Source organism: Nothobranchius furzeri, chromosome 5 (assembly GCF_043380555.1).
Source record: "Nothobranchius furzeri strain GRZ-AD chromosome 5, NfurGRZ-RIMD1, whole genome shotgun sequence".
In the NCBI taxonomy this organism is placed as follows: domain Eukaryota; kingdom Metazoa; phylum Chordata; class Actinopteri; order Cyprinodontiformes; family Nothobranchiidae; genus Nothobranchius; species Nothobranchius furzeri.
The window spans coordinates 3,390,638-3,410,156 of record NC_091745.1 but is presented as its reverse complement, the minus strand read 5'-3'; the positions used below and the strand labels follow the sequence as shown (position 1 = coordinate 3,410,156).

At 40.4% G+C, this 19,519-nt stretch overlaps 1 protein-coding gene across 1 annotated transcript; it reads right to left on the bottom strand.

Annotated features, from left to right (window-relative positions):
* Positions 1-254: 254 nt before the first annotated feature.
* Positions 255-11,871, bottom strand: icam3 (intercellular adhesion molecule 3). Its single transcript, XM_015948511.3, has 11 exons — positions 11,708-11,871; positions 9,813-10,070; positions 9,416-9,739; positions 8,968-9,189; positions 8,607-8,819; positions 8,263-8,526; positions 3,549-3,812; positions 3,301-3,459; positions 3,008-3,208; positions 2,679-2,921; positions 255-1,304 (listed from the first exon to the last, which is right to left on the bottom strand). Exons 1-11 carry the CDS (start codon positions 11,763-11,765, stop codon positions 1,102-1,104), a joined length of 2,409 nt encoding a protein of 802 aa, XP_015803997.3. The 5' UTR covers positions 11,766-11,871; the 3' UTR covers positions 255-1,101.
* Between the last annotated feature and the right edge of the window lie 7,648 nt (positions 11,872-19,519).

Here is a 19,519-nt window from a genome sequence, read left to right as displayed (position 1 = left end):
AACAGTTCATATAGCAGTGTGTTTATCTCATGAGCATTAGGCGTGGTTATTTGAAATGTATATTTATGTTTTTTTTTCAAGGCAAATGTTAGTCACTTTAATCATTTTCCAAGTAATTACTAGTGTAAAGCTCTGTTAATGACTAAATGACTGTGCCTTTATAACAAAGTGCTTTGAAAAAGCATTAATTTTTATTAAAATAGTTTTTAAAGCTCTGTTAATGACTAAATGACTGTGCCTTTATAACAAAGTGCTCTGAAAAAGCATTAATTTTTATTAAAATAGTTTTGCACAAGTTACACATATTTACAACAGTATCTACAAATGTATACAGTGTCTTCTCGTTTACGTCACAGTTCAACAACTGTCAGCAATGTTCACACACATTAAAATTCACACTGTTTTCATAAATAAAAATAAAGTTTTGCTTTTACATCAAATATTTTCCTGAATATACATCTAAGGTTATAAATCCTGCAGTCTTTCACTGAATAACAAACATGTGGAACAAAATAACTTGTTTCATTCAGGCAGCGCCTGACACGGTGTGGCTCCAAAACAGGACAAAATCTAATGACATGTAAATGATGTGCAAACACAAAAGTGTCCAAAACGTCTCCATATCTGTAGCGATTTAACCCATTTTCATTTAAAATGTTTGCTATTCTGTGTTTGCGCTCCAAATGTGACACATTAATACTAAAATTGTGTCTGTTAAGGAAATGACACAGAAATCTGAGTATATTACAAATGAGCAAAATCTGAAACCCAAACCAAACATGCAACAGTGTAAATTTCCCTTTTTGTGTAACCAAAAGTATAAAAACAGTGCCAACTTTTAAAGTACTCTTCCTTCTTTTCCTTTTCTGTCCAGTGATAGGAGGTTAAATCCAGTGGACACAATTGTGCAACTCAAGCCGAGACTGCGTTGATTGGATGAAAAGATCATTCTTTGGGGGGTAGAATTGCTGAGACAAAGATGAGAATAATGAGATGTTTGAAGTAGAAGAAACTATCTCCAGCCTGTCTGGAGTGAGCCTGCTGTTTGAACGGAGTTCAGTGTTTAAAAAACACCATTAGAGAGATGCAGCATAAGCACTGCTAGGGCAGCCTGGTGACAGGAAGCTGAATGTCCCAGCCATTGTGAGCCACATTGCCATTCTGATTGCTGAATTTTGGGTTTTTGAGGCTGTAGTGACGCATCTTGGTGTTCTTGTAGTAGATGGAGTAGATGAAGATGAAGATGATGGAGATGATCACCACTGTGAGAGCAACAATCCCAGCAATGAGGGGTAGGTAGTCCTCTGTAATGGAAGAAGAAAGATGATTCTAGTTAGAAAAAAGATGTATTTACCATATTCTTGGACAGATTGAAAATACAAAGGCGTTTGTTGTACGGTTTGCATAAGGAGGAGAAAGCTGGATACAAAACACTCATTTAATTAGGAACCATGAAAGTCCTTTTATAAGTTCAAAGCAGGCCTCTTGAGCAGAGTTTCCATCTTGAACTCAAAGCAGCTTTGGTTCCATCTTTGATAGTTTGTCCATTGCTGTTCAGCACGTAAATCCTGTGTTTTTCCTGACTACCACTTCCTACTAATGTGTTACTATGTTCAGAGTTGCTGACAAGCTGCTTCATTTGGCGTGATCCCAATACCCATGTAGGACGCTTTAAACACCATTGTACAGTACCGGTCTGGAAGTCGCTGTTGGAAGATTGAAGCCATTATTTTCCACAAAAAAAACCCTGAAGAGAGGCTGTGATGTCCAGGATGTGATTGGTTTATTGAGGCCAAACACACGTTGGCCCTAGTAGCACCACAAAAACAAGAAATGCAAAAAATAAATAAATGCACTGCTGCATCCACTCAGGCAATAGGCTCCAACAAGCCCCCACACTCACCGGCACTTGCTGCTACCACCTTAAAACTTTTAAGACCTGGGGAAAAGCCTGGATGTGTAAAACAGTTGACACAACTGATCCTGGGTCAGTCAGAAGCACAATAAAAACCCACAGTTTGGCCGAGCTCATGATTGCGCTGTTTCACAACGCAATTTTGATCTGAGTACAATACATCCTTCAGCCCTAGACACCAATACGTACAAAAAGTTTTGGTTGCTACTAAAGGGTTTTAGCACAAGGTCATATGTGTGCATATTGGCCTTTTTCATTTTGGGCCTTCCTATGTTAGGTGAGCCAACTCCCTCTGCAGCCTCAGGCTTGTCACCTTAACAAAAGTGGAACTTGTCATGTTTGTTGTTGAAGCTTCTTTGTGCTTAGCACAGCACTTTCCATCGACTTCCCTAAGTAAACTATTGAACCTGTTGCATATTAACCAGCAGTTTCATAACAGAAATCAAACCTGTAGGAGTGCAGACAACAATCAGCCTTCAACTGAAGTCTCTAAGTTCATTTCTAAGAGCTAAAGCTGATTTAACCTTCTCAGACCTAAAAGACCTAAAGAGGGCTACAGAGCTGGTGAATATGTGGAGGACACAAAGGTAATCCACGGATTGTGCTCAAGTCCACCAAAGAGGAGAATGAGAATCAGTCAAATCTCAGCTTATTTACCACAGGAATAAATGTAACGATGTGCATGAAACCCTGCTGCAAGATTAGCTTCTATAACAAGTCTCCACTGAATAGAGCAAAATCTGTGAAACAAAAGATGGCTTACCCAATAAAATGACTTCGACCACTCGTTCTGTGGAATTAAGGTCATTAGAAGCTCTGCAGATGTAGACGCCAGCATCAGAAACATTGAGTTTGCCTTCAGATTCAACGTGTGCCGTCTGTGAGCTGTACTCCCACTGGATTACTGGGCGTGGGTTACCATCAGCTTCACAAACAAGCACCTCAGGGTAACCTCTGAACACCGGGACCGTCTCTGGAAGCTTTGTGGCATTAATTCTGGGTTCATCTGTACAGAGACAAACAGCAATGTGAGTAGTTTGCTGATGTGATACCACAGCCGATATCCAAGTGTTACAACGATGTACTGCTCACAGAGCACGGTGATGCGGAGGGGGCTGGACGTCAAGCTAGGAGGCTGTGGTAGTGTAGGTCCCAGGTTCAGCTCTGCCACACACTGGACTTGAATATCATTGTGAATTTTTTGTAGAGTGATGTTCATGATGCACGACACGTTTACGGGAGATCTGTATGGACTGAAACTGCAGCCTGTGGCGTTGCTCACCCCCACCGATTCTGAAACATAAAAAAAAAGGATTTATGCTGCTTGTTGTTGCATCATAAACACAAGCAGAGTGGTGTTATAATTAAATCTAAAAAAAACGTACCAGGCCTAATGGTTTCATTGCCTCGTTTAAACATCCACCTCACATTAAGGTCTTGTGCAGGAGCAACACTGACAATGTCACACTGCAGCTGCAGAACTGTGCCCACCAAAGCTGGACTCCTTTCATCCACGACCCCAATCAATACACTTTCTGGAAATTCTGTGGGTGACAGATTTTTTTTTAAAGGAAAATTCAGATAGAACAATAAAGCAGGAAGAACACTTAAAGCAGAAACTGAGCGGACGTACTGTAGAGGATGTAGTGTAAAGCTTTAGAGCAGTTTCCTATTCCCCTAAACTCCCCGTGACAAACGGGACGAGGGTCCCAGTCTTTATGGGTGTCAGCAAACCAAGCGCTGCTACGAAGTGTGTCGCCTTGTTGAGTCGTCCAGAATATTTCCTTAACATTTGTCTCATTGGTTGTTGACTTGCAGTCTACGGACTGCCCTCTGCTCTGGTATTGCAACACCATGGTGTCTGGAGTTATTTTAATGGGGCATTCCAGCTTGGCACCTGTGATAGGAAGGTGGAAGAAAACCAATATTATTCCATATTCAGCCTGCAGGTTGAGAGTGATAACATTTCCATGTATAGTGTTGTAGTGAAATGGAACAAGAAAAAGGCAAAGGTCTTAGGGACAATGGTATCACTGGAGGCAGAAGGAAATGGCCCAGGAAGGATATTCCCCTCCCATAATCTAGCCAGTACTAGTAGTGCCCACTATTCTTTCAGCTGGGCTGTTTACATACTGTAATAGTTAGATATGTCATGCTGGGGTAATTCCAAATTTTCTGTAATAAAATGATCACGACTGTAACTATTTTCAAGTAAAACATTTAAAAATAAAAAGTTGTCCCTTATTTTAATAACCTGGCTCCTCACATTCAGACGTTAACAGTCCCAGGAAAATACCTTTAAAAACAGTCATGTTTAATCTGGTTTAATTTAAACGCACAGGCAACCCAGGCTTTCCCTAATAAACATCTCTGTCTCCACACAAAAGAAAACAGATCTGGAAGAGTTTCTGACAACTTACTCGACTCTTTCCCGTTAGACAGCGACATCAGCTCTAGAATAAGAACTACAGCCAGACGAAGAGAGCTGAAATCCTCCATTGGATTTAAATGAACAAGGAAACTCTTTTGAACCGGACTTTGAAGCCTCTTTCCCCCTCTTTCCGCTGGAACTTGTCCTGCTTCTCCCCGGCTGCGGCTGGGACAGACCCCGCTCCTCTGTGGAGGTTAGGGAGGAGGCTAACAGCTAAGCTACGGTTCCAGACACCGAGCGGCTCCCTGCTCCAGGAAACCCGCCCTCCCCCCTTCAAACACCGGGCACAGACTCATGGCATCCCACACACTCCCGCCATGCCTATGAATGTAACAGCTGAGCTACAGGCTTCACATAATTAAACACAGCCTAGTGGTGAAAAGGACCCAACCCTAAATTATTATATTATATTATATTATATTATATTATATTATATTATATTATATTATATTATTTATTAAATTAAATTAAATTAAATTATATTATATTATATTATATTATATTATTTATTAAATTAAATTATATTATATTATATTAACATTATATTATATTATATTATATTATTTATTTATTAAATTAAATTATATTATATTATATTAACATTATATTATATTAACATTATATTATATTATATTATATTATACAGATTATACGACTTTGTTTTGTGTTTCTGCATAAAGATTAGCATTGTATTTTTTTTATTTTTTTGTAAATTTCTTTCCATTTTTAAAAGTGTGGGAAACTAGTTTAATTACTTCATTTGCAGTGGTATCTGGTAGGAATTAATGCCTTGCAAGCCACACACGGGGCAACCCCCCCCCCCCCCCCCCCCCCCAATTAATAAACAAAACAGAGTTGCTTGGGTCAGCTGCAGCAAATTTGAAGTTATTGAGGAAGTGACAAAAATTGCAGTTCCACCCTCATCCGCTAAGGTCTGGCAGCAGAAGAGAGCAAATCCTGATGGACCCCCATGTTAAAAATGTCAATTTTACAGCAGAAATAAACATGTTTACTGGTTCAAAAATCATTTTAGGTTTAATAGTTCTAATTTACATTAATGGCAACTCTTCTGTTCAAGTGGAATTTAATGCTTAAAATCTGAATAATTAATGAGCATCCATGTGACTTCAGAGCTCCAGAGGCCTCAGCCTGGGCCTCGGCCTCATGTTAATAGATGTTCTGCCATTTCGACTCTCTGAACTTTAGTTTTGTCTGCGTGTTTGTGTTCGTGTTTGGATGTTAATCATGGAATTATTTGGACAAAAGTGCAAGCTTTCTAACTGACCAAGGAAGGACAGTGTCCTCGTAAGTAAGGCGCCTGGCCTCGCAAGACATCGCCTCGCAAGGCCAGGCACCTTGACATTGAGAAACACCCTCTTTTCCCATTTTTGGGTTGTCTGGGCGTGATGGGTCGGGACCTGTGACACGGTCAAAATAGCGGTGGTGGGAGCCTCCCATTTGGGCACAAAAACTTATAATTCGAGTATATATGTCAATGGTCAGCACAGACAAGTCTGCTGCAGCAGAGACTGGCAGCAGACAGTGGGATTTAGGTACTTATTTCCTGATATTTGGATATCTTGCCTCTGATTGGATAACACCAACGTGACTCCACTGACTTGCCACAAATCACAAAAGCCTGGAGGAGTTTTTCTGTGTGGTGGTGTTGCTAGTGCTAATGGTAATCTTCTACTGGAGGGGATGTTGTCTGCTGTTTCCTGGATGCTAAACCAACAGCCATCATAAGTCAAGATGGATGAGTCCATGAATGTTAAGTGACAGTGTGACTTTGATCTATCAGGATTTTCAAATCCTAAAGTTTCATTGTCTAATTTCTATCAGAAGCTAATCCAGGAGATAGGTGTAGGAGACTATTTTCATGTTCCGCCTGCATAGAAAACTCAAAGTGACCAATTATAATCAGAAATAGTTATAGAGAAATGTTTTTTTAGAGTCCCACACCTTTAACTATGGTCAATGCCAAGTCAGCGACATCATAAAACCATCAAAAGCTTTGGTTTTGGTGCACGACCATCTCAGCACAGCAGATGTTGACGATGTTGCTACCAGTTGTTCATCAACAGTGATTTTAGGTAATCTTACTTCCATCAGACTGTTCCTTCAGCCTGCAGCTGTCAGGTTATTAAAAAACCCATGAATTATATCAAATGTTCCTCAGGATGGAAATAATCATCATATTGAATATCTGAGTGATTGTGTTACTTATTATAGTTTTATTGTATAAGAGAGCTTGATCTTGAGGCCACCACGTTTTTTATTTTACATAGTGGAGTTTGACTATCAAACCCAAACTCTTCAGCACAATCTTGTAGTTTTATGATTATGGATGTTTGAAATTATCGACGTACCAATGTTATCAGCAGATATTAGCACGTAATACTGGATATTACAGGTAGTTCCTTTCACAGTGTGCGTGTGGAAATGGTCTTACTTTAACTATTAAACATAGCTCAGAGTTCTACTGTTGTTTGTCTTCTATTTGGTTTCACCAAACGTTTAATTGATCACCAATCACGATCATTCAGGATTTTTTTAAGGCCACATCTCTTCTCCGGAGACGATGGGTCCCCGTTATCCTTCATGCGTTGAACAGTTTAGTCGTTTCTGCAATCTCCTTAGATGTTTTCTCTGCTTGATGCATGCCAGTGATCTGACCCTTCTCACACAGACTAGCATATTTTCCACGGGGTTAAATAACTTGTTGCCAGCAGAAAGATAACCACCCATGCAGTAATTATCCAATAACCACATTCATTTGTTTCCAGACCTGTTGTAATGTTTTTGCAGTGGAATTCAGCACAGCGACCAAAAAGGTGAGGAGCCAAAAAGCAACAACAATAATGTTTACTTTTTAAAAATAGCTACACCTTATTTACAATCTGAACAAGGTTTCTAAAACTGAAGTCCTCTGGCTTGTTTAGTTCAGAGTCGTACAAACGCCATTCTATTTCAGTGATAACTAGTTGGTTCGTACGTGTTGTTTCTCTCAGTACACATAGGTCTATTCTCATGTTCCCAGAATGCACTGCTGTCTGTAATGTCAACAGCCTCAGGACTGATTAGCTAACAGTTTGAGTGCAGCCAAGAACAAAGTCACCATGTTTTAAAACATCTATAATCTTCAAAATTTCACAATTAATTGCATTTTAATTTATAATCCTTTACATTAGCCTCAGTTTCACGTTACAGATATTTCCCCCAAAATATTTTTGTTGTTTACAAAAGTTTGCTTTTGTCAAGGCAAGCAGGCATTTTGAATATTTCTGCCACAAACATCCATGATTTGTGAAACCGACAGCAGTTTAAAAGTTTACAAAAACTTAAGGTTGGAACTAGCTGAAACCAGATCGTAGCTCATCAGTCCTGCCGGACAAGAATGCTACTTCTTTGAAGCCGACAATGAGGAAGATAAGTTTAAAAACCTCTGCAAATATCTAGAAATGAGTTCTATGTTGTGCAAGTCACTAAAACGTATTAAATATTCTACAGCGTATTTCATATTCCCACATTCATGCCGTACATAGGGCGGCTGTTGCGTTGGGTTGTGGTTCACTGTCTTGTCTATATTGGTGGGTGATCAGTCACCTGGGTTATGACTTCTTAAAAAGCTTATGAGCATTAATGTGCTTTTCATACTTTTTTTGTTTTATCCTTTTCCAGACCTGGAACATAATACACGCAACTTCCATAAGGGCTAGCATCTGCATTCATCATCAGCAGCTTGAGGCCCTTCTTTTTCTTCTGTGATTTCAGTGAACAAAAGCAATACAACATGAAATTTTAAAATAGCCTACAAGAGCCCAACCTGATTTTGTCAACTTTTGTTCTATTTATTGGGATAGTGCTTTCCAACAGAGCTCGTAGTAAATTCATTCCTTCTAAAGCAAGTACCTACCTTGTACAGTGACTGTGACTGTTTTGGAGACATATCCATGCTCATTCCAGGCGTGACAAGTATAGAGACCCATGTTGTTTCCGGTAGCATCGTGGATCATTAGTCGAGACACTCCATCCTCAGTTTCCTCCATCACATTGGTCGCCTGATAATAAATCCAGGAGTAGTTTGGTCGTGGCGAACCTGCAGAAGAGCACTTCAACCCCAAACTGGTACCGATTTGGACTTCAGAGTCTTCAAGCTCAAATATTTCGGATGGTGGGTCTACAGAAACCAAACCAAACAACTCATAAGAGAGAAAAACAAATACACTTGAAGACAAAAACAGTATGTGGAGAACTTACAGAGCACGTTGATGTGTATACTGAATCTGCGAGTTGAAACCATGACCACATACTGCCCTGCATGTCTTCTGGTCAGGACCTGTGGAAGTTCCACCTCCTCCCCATCTTTGTACCAGATTTCCTCAGGTTTGGGGAAACCCTGAGAACATGTGAGGTCGTGATGAGAGTTTTCTGTTATATTGTATACATGTGGACATGTCCACTCTGGTCCATCTGAAATGAGACACGAAAAGGCACTTAACATATTTTTATGGTTCCTCACATCTGTATTTACTCTCCTTTGCTTACATAAAAGTTCAAAGGTGCATGTTAGTGGTGGGAAATCCTCAGTGTTTCATCCAAGAAAGAACGCAACACTTACAAAACACATTGACCTGGATCTGCTTTTCAGATAAGACATGTCCCTCAGCTTTCACCGTGTATGTTCCTGTATCGTTTCTTCTCAGAGGGACGCTCGTGTTTATAGGATGTCCGTTTTTCAGCCACTCAACATACGGGCTGGGATTTCCTGTCACTTTACACTGCTCTTTCAAAGGTTCCCCCTCACGTAACGTAATGGTCGAACACGGGATGTCAGGTCCAACTAGAAAAACACAAATAACCCAGAACAACTATTTAAAGGCAACATGGAGATTAGTTGTTCCATTTTCTATTATTATCGTTTTATTCCATTAAATGTCATTGTAAAAATGCAGCTTAGTCTCAAGCGAGACTTGGTGATGAAAATGCATCACTAATGTTTATGCTAGTGTCAGAATTGAAAAATGTGTTGTAGCAAAACAATAACTGATGTTTAATGACATACTTACACAAAACATCTGTTAGGTATTCTGCTGAAGACGCGTGAAAGAGTGGTCCTTCTGGCCCCAAGTCCATCCGTGCCTCGCATCTGAACCTGACATGTCTGTCAGCTCTCGTTGGTATAAATGTGAAGGCAGGGGACAGATTTGTGGGCTCCATTGTTTCATCATTAAGGATGGCTGTGTGGATGACAGCATCGTCTTTGTACCACTGGACAGTGAGGTTTTGAACTGGTGCAATATTAAAGATGTCACATATAAAGGTATGGGCCTTGTGTTCTGTCATCTCATCGTTGGATTCATTGGACCTGAAGCTGATGCTTTCTGGGAATGCTGTAGAACAGGATCAGATTATCAAACACATCTATGATATCAATATGATGTTTGCATAACCAGCAACACTTACTGTAAATAACCAGGTCGACCGTCTTCTGACAGTCAGTATTGGTGATATAGCAAATGGGCTTCATACCCCAGTTTGTTACACTCACAACCTCCCACGGTAAATCTGTGGCGTTTGATTTACGGGTGCCTCCCTGTGAAGCCTCCCATCCTAATTCTTTTGATGTCCCGTCTGATGTGCTGCAGTTAACAGAACCTGGGTCTCCATGTTTCACCACAGCTTTGATAGGGCTCAACTCTATAGGACAGGATGTGGGTTCACCTGAAACGTGAAAGAACAGTTTCCTTCAGGAATGAGCAAACTAGACATTGGCTTTTTAAAAAGTTTAGAATCTTTGATGTCCTTGATGTCCGTGCCCCAAGGAACCTCCACATTGCTTTTGTTTAATGCAAAACAGCTATAAATTCTAAAAAAATTAACACGCAAACAATATTCTGGCTAAACATCGCATAAAACACCAGATATGTTTGACCTTCACCATTCTCCCCGCAAAAAAATCTAATTAGCATGAACAAACTCAACCTTTAGGCTGTAAACAACGCAGTTTCATTCTAAACGTCCAGTCTTGGTCCAATATAATCAAAAGTGCTCCATTATTAGACAGCCTTAGCAAACTTAGTTCACTTTCTGTTTTCAGCATCAAAACAAGCAACGAAAGCAAAAACATCATGCTTACTGAGGCAGTTGGAAATGACGAGGGTTAAAAGAGTTAGACTGTCAGACATTGACCTAAAATATCCCAAAACATCTGACTCTATTACAGCCATTTATTAAAAGTAAAAGTGAAACTGGAAAAATTACAATATGCTGAAACAGTTGATTTCTTTCAGCTTAGACTGAGAGACCTTTTAAAGCCAGGGTGGGGAGTCCTGGTCCCTCGAGGGCTGCTATCCTGCATGTTTTAGTTGTCACCCTGCTTCAAATCGCTGACTTTAATCAGCAGGTGGTTAGGTTTCTGCAAAGCCTGATCAGGTGAATCAACCATGATGAAGCAGAGAAACGACTAAAACATGCTGGATAGCGGCCCTTGAAGGCTGGGGTTCCCCACCCCTGATCTAAAAGCTCAGGAACCCTCTGCAGGTGTTCTGGATTCATTAGCTGATTAGAGTTTGACGCTTTGAGTCTAGAATGTTGAATCTTTTCACAATATTCTAATTGTCTGAGATTTTGAATGTGGGGGTTTTATAAGCTGTCAGCCATAATCACCACAATTATAATAAAATAACAAACATCTGGATTTGCATGTAATGAGTCTGTCTCTGATTAGTTTAGCCATAAATGAAGTTTTCCAACATATTCTAAGTTTTTGAGTTTCATATCAAACAACTTAAGTTTAGAAACCTAAAAAAGTCTTAATATTCTTACAATAGGCTACTCATTAAAAAAATTTATTGTGATCATCTCATTTTGAAGTTGTAAAATGATGTAATTGTATAATAAACCACATCCTAAATGGAGCTTTGGGATCACATCTTATTGAATTTCCCTCTGTGAAGAAAAACCAAAGTGTTAAATAAATGACTGATGCTTTAACACATCATATGCAAGTCTGGTTCAGGAAGTCAATTATTTATGAAGGTTGTTCTGCTTAAAACTTTATGAGAATTTTAGTAAAAATCGCCCAAATCTCAAGAGAATCTTCAACAATAAATAAACAATTTCATTTAAACGCTGCTCCTCCATTTTGGTTAAAATTTAAAAAATGCACTTGCAGTTTTCTGTTCCCCGGTGGGAGTTTTTATCCTACTGAAGAGATGGTCAGTGAGAACTCTGTTCTCTTTCTCTGATGGAGCTCACTGGGAACCAGCTCACGTGACAGACAAAACAGTAAAACAAACATAACAGACGATAAAAGGCATCAAAGTGAAATTAATGTAACACAAATGACAAAATCTCACCTGCCATGAAGAGAACGAGCCCCACAAAGACGTGAAGAAACAGTATCCACTCAGTCATTGGGTTGGTTTGCTTTCTGGATGTGAACAATGTTCCCTCTGTGGTGTGTTGCTGCTCGGCTCGGCTCTTCTGTGCTGAGCTGCTGGAAATCACAGGATTGAATGCAAAAAAAAGAGGGAGGGAGAGAAATTCAGCACTCTTTAAAACGTTCTCTCCCTCCTAGACACACACACACACACACACTGATGGTGGTTTGTGTGTGAACAGGAACATGAGCGTCTGACTCATTCGTGAGTCAGGAACTTTGAATGTGCCGTTTTTAACTTTTTGGCACCACTTATATGTTTCATTATAGCCAACCAAACACTTTATTTAAATTGTTGTTATTTATTTTGAATAAATCTGCAAAGTAGACCACGACTTAAGAAGAAGAAAGAACATGATAGACCTAGAAGCACTAAACAGAGCTGGTTCAGTGTGGGAATTTTGGCTCATTTGGGCTAAAAAAGGTGACACTGTTACCCAAAGTCTGTTGCGATGGGTCTGGTTTAAGCCCCGCCTCCGGCTCCTGGATCTCACTGTGGGCTGTTATTCGTTCCTCGCTAGTGGCTGAATTAGGCCTGCTTATTAAAGCTAACGGGGTCTTCTGGGGTCATTTTGAGATCAAATTAATTCTCCAACTTTGTCATTTGTCATCTTAAAGTCACTCTCCTGTTAGAAAAGACAAATACATGATAAAATTAAATACATTAATATTTAAAATACTCAAGCATGTATGTTAAAATATGTGCATTTATATAATTACAAGCAGCATAAGTAAAAGCATAATTTAAGCTGCTTTTGAAGCTTATTTTCTTTAGCGAAAATATCAAGAAAAGCTCAAAATAAGTTTCCCTCGTTGCCTCTGTGCAGATTTAAGCTAAAGGAAAGTATTTTAAACAAATCTTTTCTCCAGAGTTTAACTTTTCTTTATTACTGTTCAATAATCCAGCTTTTTTTTAAAATTCAGCTTAACAGTTAAAGCACATTTCAACCATTTCCACAACCCACACATCTGGAGGCCACCAGCTGTTATGTTCCCACCCACATACGTCTGCTTCAGATTAAAGGTGTGGAACACTCATTTCATCAATACATGTGCAGTGGTCTCTAGTAGGAATGAATGCTTTGTGAGCCGTTTTCATGGGGGACACCAAGCCTGATAGAGCTCTGCTGTGTGGTGCTTGCTATTGCTAACGGTTAGCTTCTACTAGCCAAGACGTTCTCTGCTGTTTCCTAGACACTAAAACAACAACAGCCTCCCTCGTAAAGACGGGAGAGTCCATGAATGTTCAGTGACAGTGTGAGGTAGAATTTGTCAGGCTTTTCAAATCCTGGAGTTTCACCGTCTGTTTTCCATCAGAAGCTAATGCAGGAGATCGGTGTAGGAGACTATTTTTATGTTAGGCCTGCATGAAAAACTCAAAGTGACCTATTCTAATCAGAATTTAAAGGCTTTTTCAGTGTTTCACACCTTTAAACACAACTGATTTTATTCAGCTGCTAAAGGGAGTCAGAAATGGAGCCAACTGGATCATTTGGCTTCCCTTTGCTTGTAAAGCCCCTTCCACGACCTTATTGGACGCCCAAGGTGCTGGACAATGCAGCAGTCAACAACAAGTACAAGTAAAACAAACTTAAAAACATACAACCTAATAAAAAAGACCACATTACGTGCAAGACAATGAAGTCACGCTTACGACATCTGCTGTTGGAAAGTCATGACATAAAAATGTGTCTTCAAACGAGATGTCTTCATACGACATCAGCATCCTGACTTGAAACAAACGAACATCTTTCTGCAACTGTGGCGCCTCTCAGGAAGCATAAATACTAACCCTCAGCCAAGCCTGGACTTTCCACTTTCTCCCAGTCACATCCTGTTTCCAGTTGTTTTTGATTTCACAAGAAGAAATCTTCTCAACCAGTCGCTAGATTTTATTCAAATAAGATCAAATTCGCCCCCATGTGATGATGGAATGGATTGCCTAATGCGGAGTCGTTGTGGGGTTGTTTAATTCCTTGGGGATGATCGCAACATGGAATAACGAATGACAGAAAGTGTCATTTCATTCCCCCTGGGCGCCTTTGACCCAGAGAAACAACGCATAAACACCAGGACTTCGTCAAATCCTGGATGTGAGTGTGCTCGGAAAGAAAATATTCTGCATAGCTTGCTGTCTTTATTCCGAGGGGGTCAAAAGTTATTTCAACATTTCATCATGTGAGAGGAGTAGGAGTTAATGGATGAAGGTCTGCAACAACAGAAGCTCTAAAAAATAGAATGCTAAAGAAAGAAAAACAAACATTAACATTCCAGCGAAGTCTGTAAAACAATCTTTTACTTACACAACAATCTTACATGCACTAATCTCCTCCCCACAGTCTGGGACGTCTACAGGCTACAGCTGAGGGCGGGTGGTGCAAATCATTAGCTTCATGGAAAGCTTTCATCTTCTTACAGGGAGTCTGTGATTCCCAGCAACAAGAGCTGGGAGCTGCCAAAGACAACATCCAGTTAATAAAGAGTGTTCCACTTCCCCTGAATTCATCAGGGTTTATTTTCCCATTAATTATTTAGGTTTATTTATAAAAAAAAAAAAATCACGCAAAACATACTCAGAATCACACGTTTTCACTTCTTTTTAATGAGAAAGATCATTTCTTACCAAAATAATAGATGATTTGAAAACAATAACTTGTAAAACCCAGAATGAGCTCCTTGTCCTGCATTGCTGCTGATTTCTAAGGGAAAAAAGCCTCATTAATGGTGACATGAGCTTGGAAACCCCATGTAGGTATGTGAAGGACGTGGAAGTAAAAAAAAAGGTCAGATAGAGGAAGTGACACGAGTTCAGTTTAGTGCTGTCTTCTACACTTTTGTTGTTCTTAGCCAAAGAAAAAGCATCACCCCAGGACACAACGTCCTGCTGCACATCTCCCTGCAACAGCGGGGACAGAGTATGAAACAGAAATGGAGAAGCACCTGAGTGGATGCGAAAGCGCGTCCTAGTAGTAACTAATGATTTGTTTGAGCACTGATAACGTGAGCTTGTGCTTTAACAGAAACTCCAGAGGCCAGATGCCTTTTCTCACCCCCGCCTCCGCCTCTCATCTTCAGACAAACTGAGCCGGGATTCAACCGCTTAAAGGTTTAAAACTAAGATCTGCACGTCGTGACAATACCAGGGCTGTCCACTTGCTGAACGTTAGTTGTAACGTGATCATGGAAAATGCATGAAGCAAACAGAGGGTCTTCTGTGCCCACATTCCTTCTGTCTCTGCTGGCATTGTGTAGCTTTATCATTTGTAGAAAAAAAAGCACTGACCTCCACGTCAGAGAGTCTGGATAGACTTGAGAAACTCTTCTACAGCTTGTCAGAATTTCCCGCCTAACTTAGCCGTGATCTTCTGGGAATGTCAGGGCGACTTTCATTCATGATTCAACAATCTGTCATGTGTTCAATTAGATTTTAATCTTTGATTTCTGCACACAAACTCTCTGCTCAATGCCCCCTATGAAAGGGAAAGCGCTGCATACCGCCATGCTGAGAACGGTGCATTCCTCTGCCAGGAGTCTTTCATTTCCCTCCAACATTACAGTCAGCGTCGGTCATTTCTGGGAATTCTGTTGTCAGGAAGAATAGTCCATAACGAAAGTGATGCTTTTGATTTTATACAGATAACATAAAAAAGCCCCAAAATTCCAAGTTTCCCAGAAGTCATATGAAATCCTGTAGGCTACTTAAAATAGAGTTACAGCTCCCATCACTTTTGAGGTTTATTTTTTTCAATTTATGGTTTAAATTGCCTTCCTGTTTCTCCATTCCATAAATCCTGCTTCCTGAGCACATAAAGCCCTGATTTGAAAGGCATTTATTATTTTACTGTGTCCATTTATCCTTCCCTCACTTTCTACGATTTCAGTGTTTCATGATCCAACCCTATTCTTCCTAGTTCTTGTGAATGTTTGAGTTTCTCTGTTTCGGCTGTTTTTGTGTATTTTTGTGTTTCTGGTGAGGTGGTGCTTTCTGTCGACTCGTTTGCAAGGCAATAAAAATGAAGATTTGGCAGCAGTGAACAAAGAAATAACTTTTTGAGGAGAAAATCGTCGCATGCAAATGAGTTTGAAATGGCAGCCAAAAAGTAGAAGACCAGATCAAATGATGTAATCCATCTTTCCGTTCTCTTCCGATTATCCGGGGTCGGGTCGCGGAGCAACAGCCTAGTCAAGAAGCCCAGACTTCCCTCTCCCCAGCCACTTGGGCCAGCTCTTCCAGGGGGAGAGACACAGTCTCTATAATGTGTCCTGGGTCTCCCTTTAGGTCTCCTCCCGGTTGGACATTCCTGGAAAACCTCACCAGGGAGTAGTCCAGGAGGCATCAGATGCCAGAGCCACCTCAACTGGCTCCTCTAGATGTGGAGGAGCAGGGGATCTACTCAGAGCCCCTCCCAGATTACCAAGCTACCTCTAAAGGAATGCCCTGACACTGTGCAGAGAAAACTCATTTCGGCAAATTGTTTCCGCTGTCTCATTCTTTCGGTCACAAAGCTCGTGACCATAGGTGAGGGTAGGAACGTAGATCGACCGTAGATTCTGTCTCAGCTCTCTCTTCACCACGACAGATTGGTACCATGCCCGCATCACTGCAGACGCTGCACCAATCTGCCAATCGATCTTGTGCTCCAGTTTTCCCTCACTCGTGAACAAGGAGAGTGCGTTCCTCCCAGCCACACCTCTCCAGGTCTCACTGTTGTTGCCCACGTGAGTGTTAAAGTCCCCAGCAGAACGAGGGAGTCACTGGAAGAAGCGCTCTCCAGCACCCCCTCCAGGGTCTCCAAAAGGATGGGTGGTCTGAGCTGCATTTTGGTGCATAAACACAAACTACAGTCAGGACCCGACCGGAGGGAGGCCACCCTCTCAATTAACGGGGTAAACCCCAACGTACAGGCACCACGATGGGGGGCAACTAGTATACCTCCATCTTGCATCTGCAGCAGTTCCGCGCCGCTGGTGCTTTCAGTGTGAAACCGGAGTTAGTGAGTTTGTTCCATATAACACAATGGTGTACGGCAAGCCGTTGTTGCATGTAATTCACAAACGCTTCTGTATTTAGAATATTAAATGTTATTTTAAATACCAGTAGCTTACTACTGAACATGTTACTGAAATAATTAAATTCTACTGATCACATGCGAATATATTTAGAGATGTTTAGACTAAGATGAGTGATATGAAACCTAAAATTTTAATATATATATATATATATATATATATATATATATATATATATATATATATATATATATATACATACATACATACATACATACATACATACATACATATATTTTTTGGGTGGGGGTGAGTCTGTAAAATAGAAATTTCATGAAAGAAATGAAGTAATCTTCCAAGAGAAGAGTGTTGTATTTAAAGTCCAGCCTAAAAAAAGGATGTTTTGTAGTTCAGGTAGGATGTAAACATCTCAAACTGCATTTCTATGCTGTCACTCTTAACAGGGTTCAAACTAAGGTCAACCTGTACCGGAGCAATGTGAAAGAACAACTGGAATGTGTTGTGATCTAGAACCCTAAGTAGAACCCACAGAGGTAAAACGTGCATACCAGGGGTCACCGGTTGTTCATTGTTATATGACAGGATTAAAGAAGTCTGATAAAGTCTTGGTAGACTCAGAAAAGCACAGACAGTGAACTAAATGACTTAAAGTCCTGCAGGTTGAGTCACGTACTTAAACCAACAGAGCCAGGTTTTATTTTTAGGAAGCAGAAAGATCAGTGATGAAGACGCCTTTCAAAGAAGAGCAGTGGTCTGATTTTGTTTCAACGTTTCTTAATCCACAGATTTGGAAAAACGATATGTTATGCAAACGTTTTCAGCGTTGAACCTCGCACGGTGAATTCTACCAAAAGAACTTCCTCTGATTTTTTAACCCTTTAGGCCCTAGGCCTTTTTTCTTTGGGCCCTGGCTCCTCCCAATTGGGGGGCCTTTGGAGTTCCATGTCCCAAGTGTCAGTGACGGTTTGCGTTCCCCGAGCACAGCTACAGCTACAATCAAACCAGTGTAGACTGTAAGCAAGGCAATTTTGGGATTTTGATACATTAAGATAAAATAATACTTGAACTTTATTTTAGAAGAGCTGCCCTGTGTGAAAGTGCTGACAGGATGGACCTCAACTAAACTTGTTCAAGGTTTTTTTTCCCAGCAGACTCCACTGAAGGTCAGATGCTCTTCTAAAATAAAGCTAAAATATCATTGTATCTTCATTTATTACAATTTAAAATGGCCTTGTTTGCCATCTGGGCTGTTTGATTGTGGTTTTAGCTGTGTTTGGAGAATGTGGACAGTTTTAGATGTTTGGGACATGAAACTGTAGAGGCCCCCAATTGGGAGGCACCAGGGCCCAAAGGGTTAAAACACCATTTAGTTTTTTATGAGTCAAGGCTTCAGGGCTTTCTGTTGAATAAGAATATCCAGCAGATTTGTGAAAAAAAAATTCATTTAAAATTTTTTTAAACAGCCAAATGGGACCAACGTTTTCCGTCATCCCAGAGCTCATACAGGCTTTAATTTTGTCTTCAATACAGATTTGAAGCTTCTCTCTAAACCGCCTCCTGACTGTGGATGGTAAAGTGTTCATATGTCGGGGGTTTCTTATGTGGCGTATGGATAGCTGGTCATTTTGTGTTTGTTTTTGCCACGCGTGCATGCACACATGATGAAAAAAGATGTCAAAAAAGATCCTCCCATAATGAAGTCTGTACGTGCACAAGACTCATTTTCTCATGCAAAAGTAATTTTGGAATATTTTTGTTAGAAAGTAAAATACATTAGTGAAAGCTACGTCTGAGAATAAAGTCATACATGACTGCTGATTTGGTTGTGACCCCTCCAGTGTCTCAATAACTCAGTGTGAGCAGTGCACTTTTATTTTTATTAAGCGAGTCTCTGATTAATAACTCCAGGAACAACATTCTGGTAAAATTAGACACCAGCATTGACCCGATTTTTGTGTTTGAAATCTTCTAATCATTTTTTCCATAATTACCAGATTCTGTAACAAATACGTGGACAGGATTAAAAACAGGAAGTAAGTACTTCACTCTGCCATAGAGGCGAGCGCAAAACAAAGGAAGCATATGTGGAAACGGTTAAGACCGGAGCGTGCCAGACAGTTTTACCGTTTGGAAGTTCTTCTGTGGGTGTTGGCGTCTTATCTGATGACTTCCTGCTCTGCTGTCTTGGATCAGCCCCCTCATTAGTATCTTTTATTTTTCTCATCAGTTTCAAATCCTCGCTGGTTGTTAAATGGACTACAGTTGGACCTGACATGAAGGCAGTGAGTGTTCTGATCCACGTGGTGTTCACTTAGTTTAGAATTCTATTATATTGTTTGTCCCTTTTAAAACACCACACCTCTCTCTGTTTTTAAATGAAGAAGCATTTTTGCTGTTTTGATATTTTTTGTCTTTTGAGCAGAGAAGCTGAGTCAGAGAAGATCTCTCCGCCCCCTTCAGGTTCGTCTTTGGCTCAGCCTTGTTCTGTTCTGACAACAATCAGAACCGAAGAACTCTGCCAAATAACAAAGTCAGGACCACTGTCAGGAACAGATAAAACACTTTTCGTGAGAAGAGTGTAGATTTCTCCACACGTCTGCGTAAACACATTAAATCTAAGCCCTCTGGCTCCTGAGCGGGACTCAGGCAGCAGATTCCAGATCTCCACTCCTGAGCTGTTGGTTCATCTGGTCCTGAT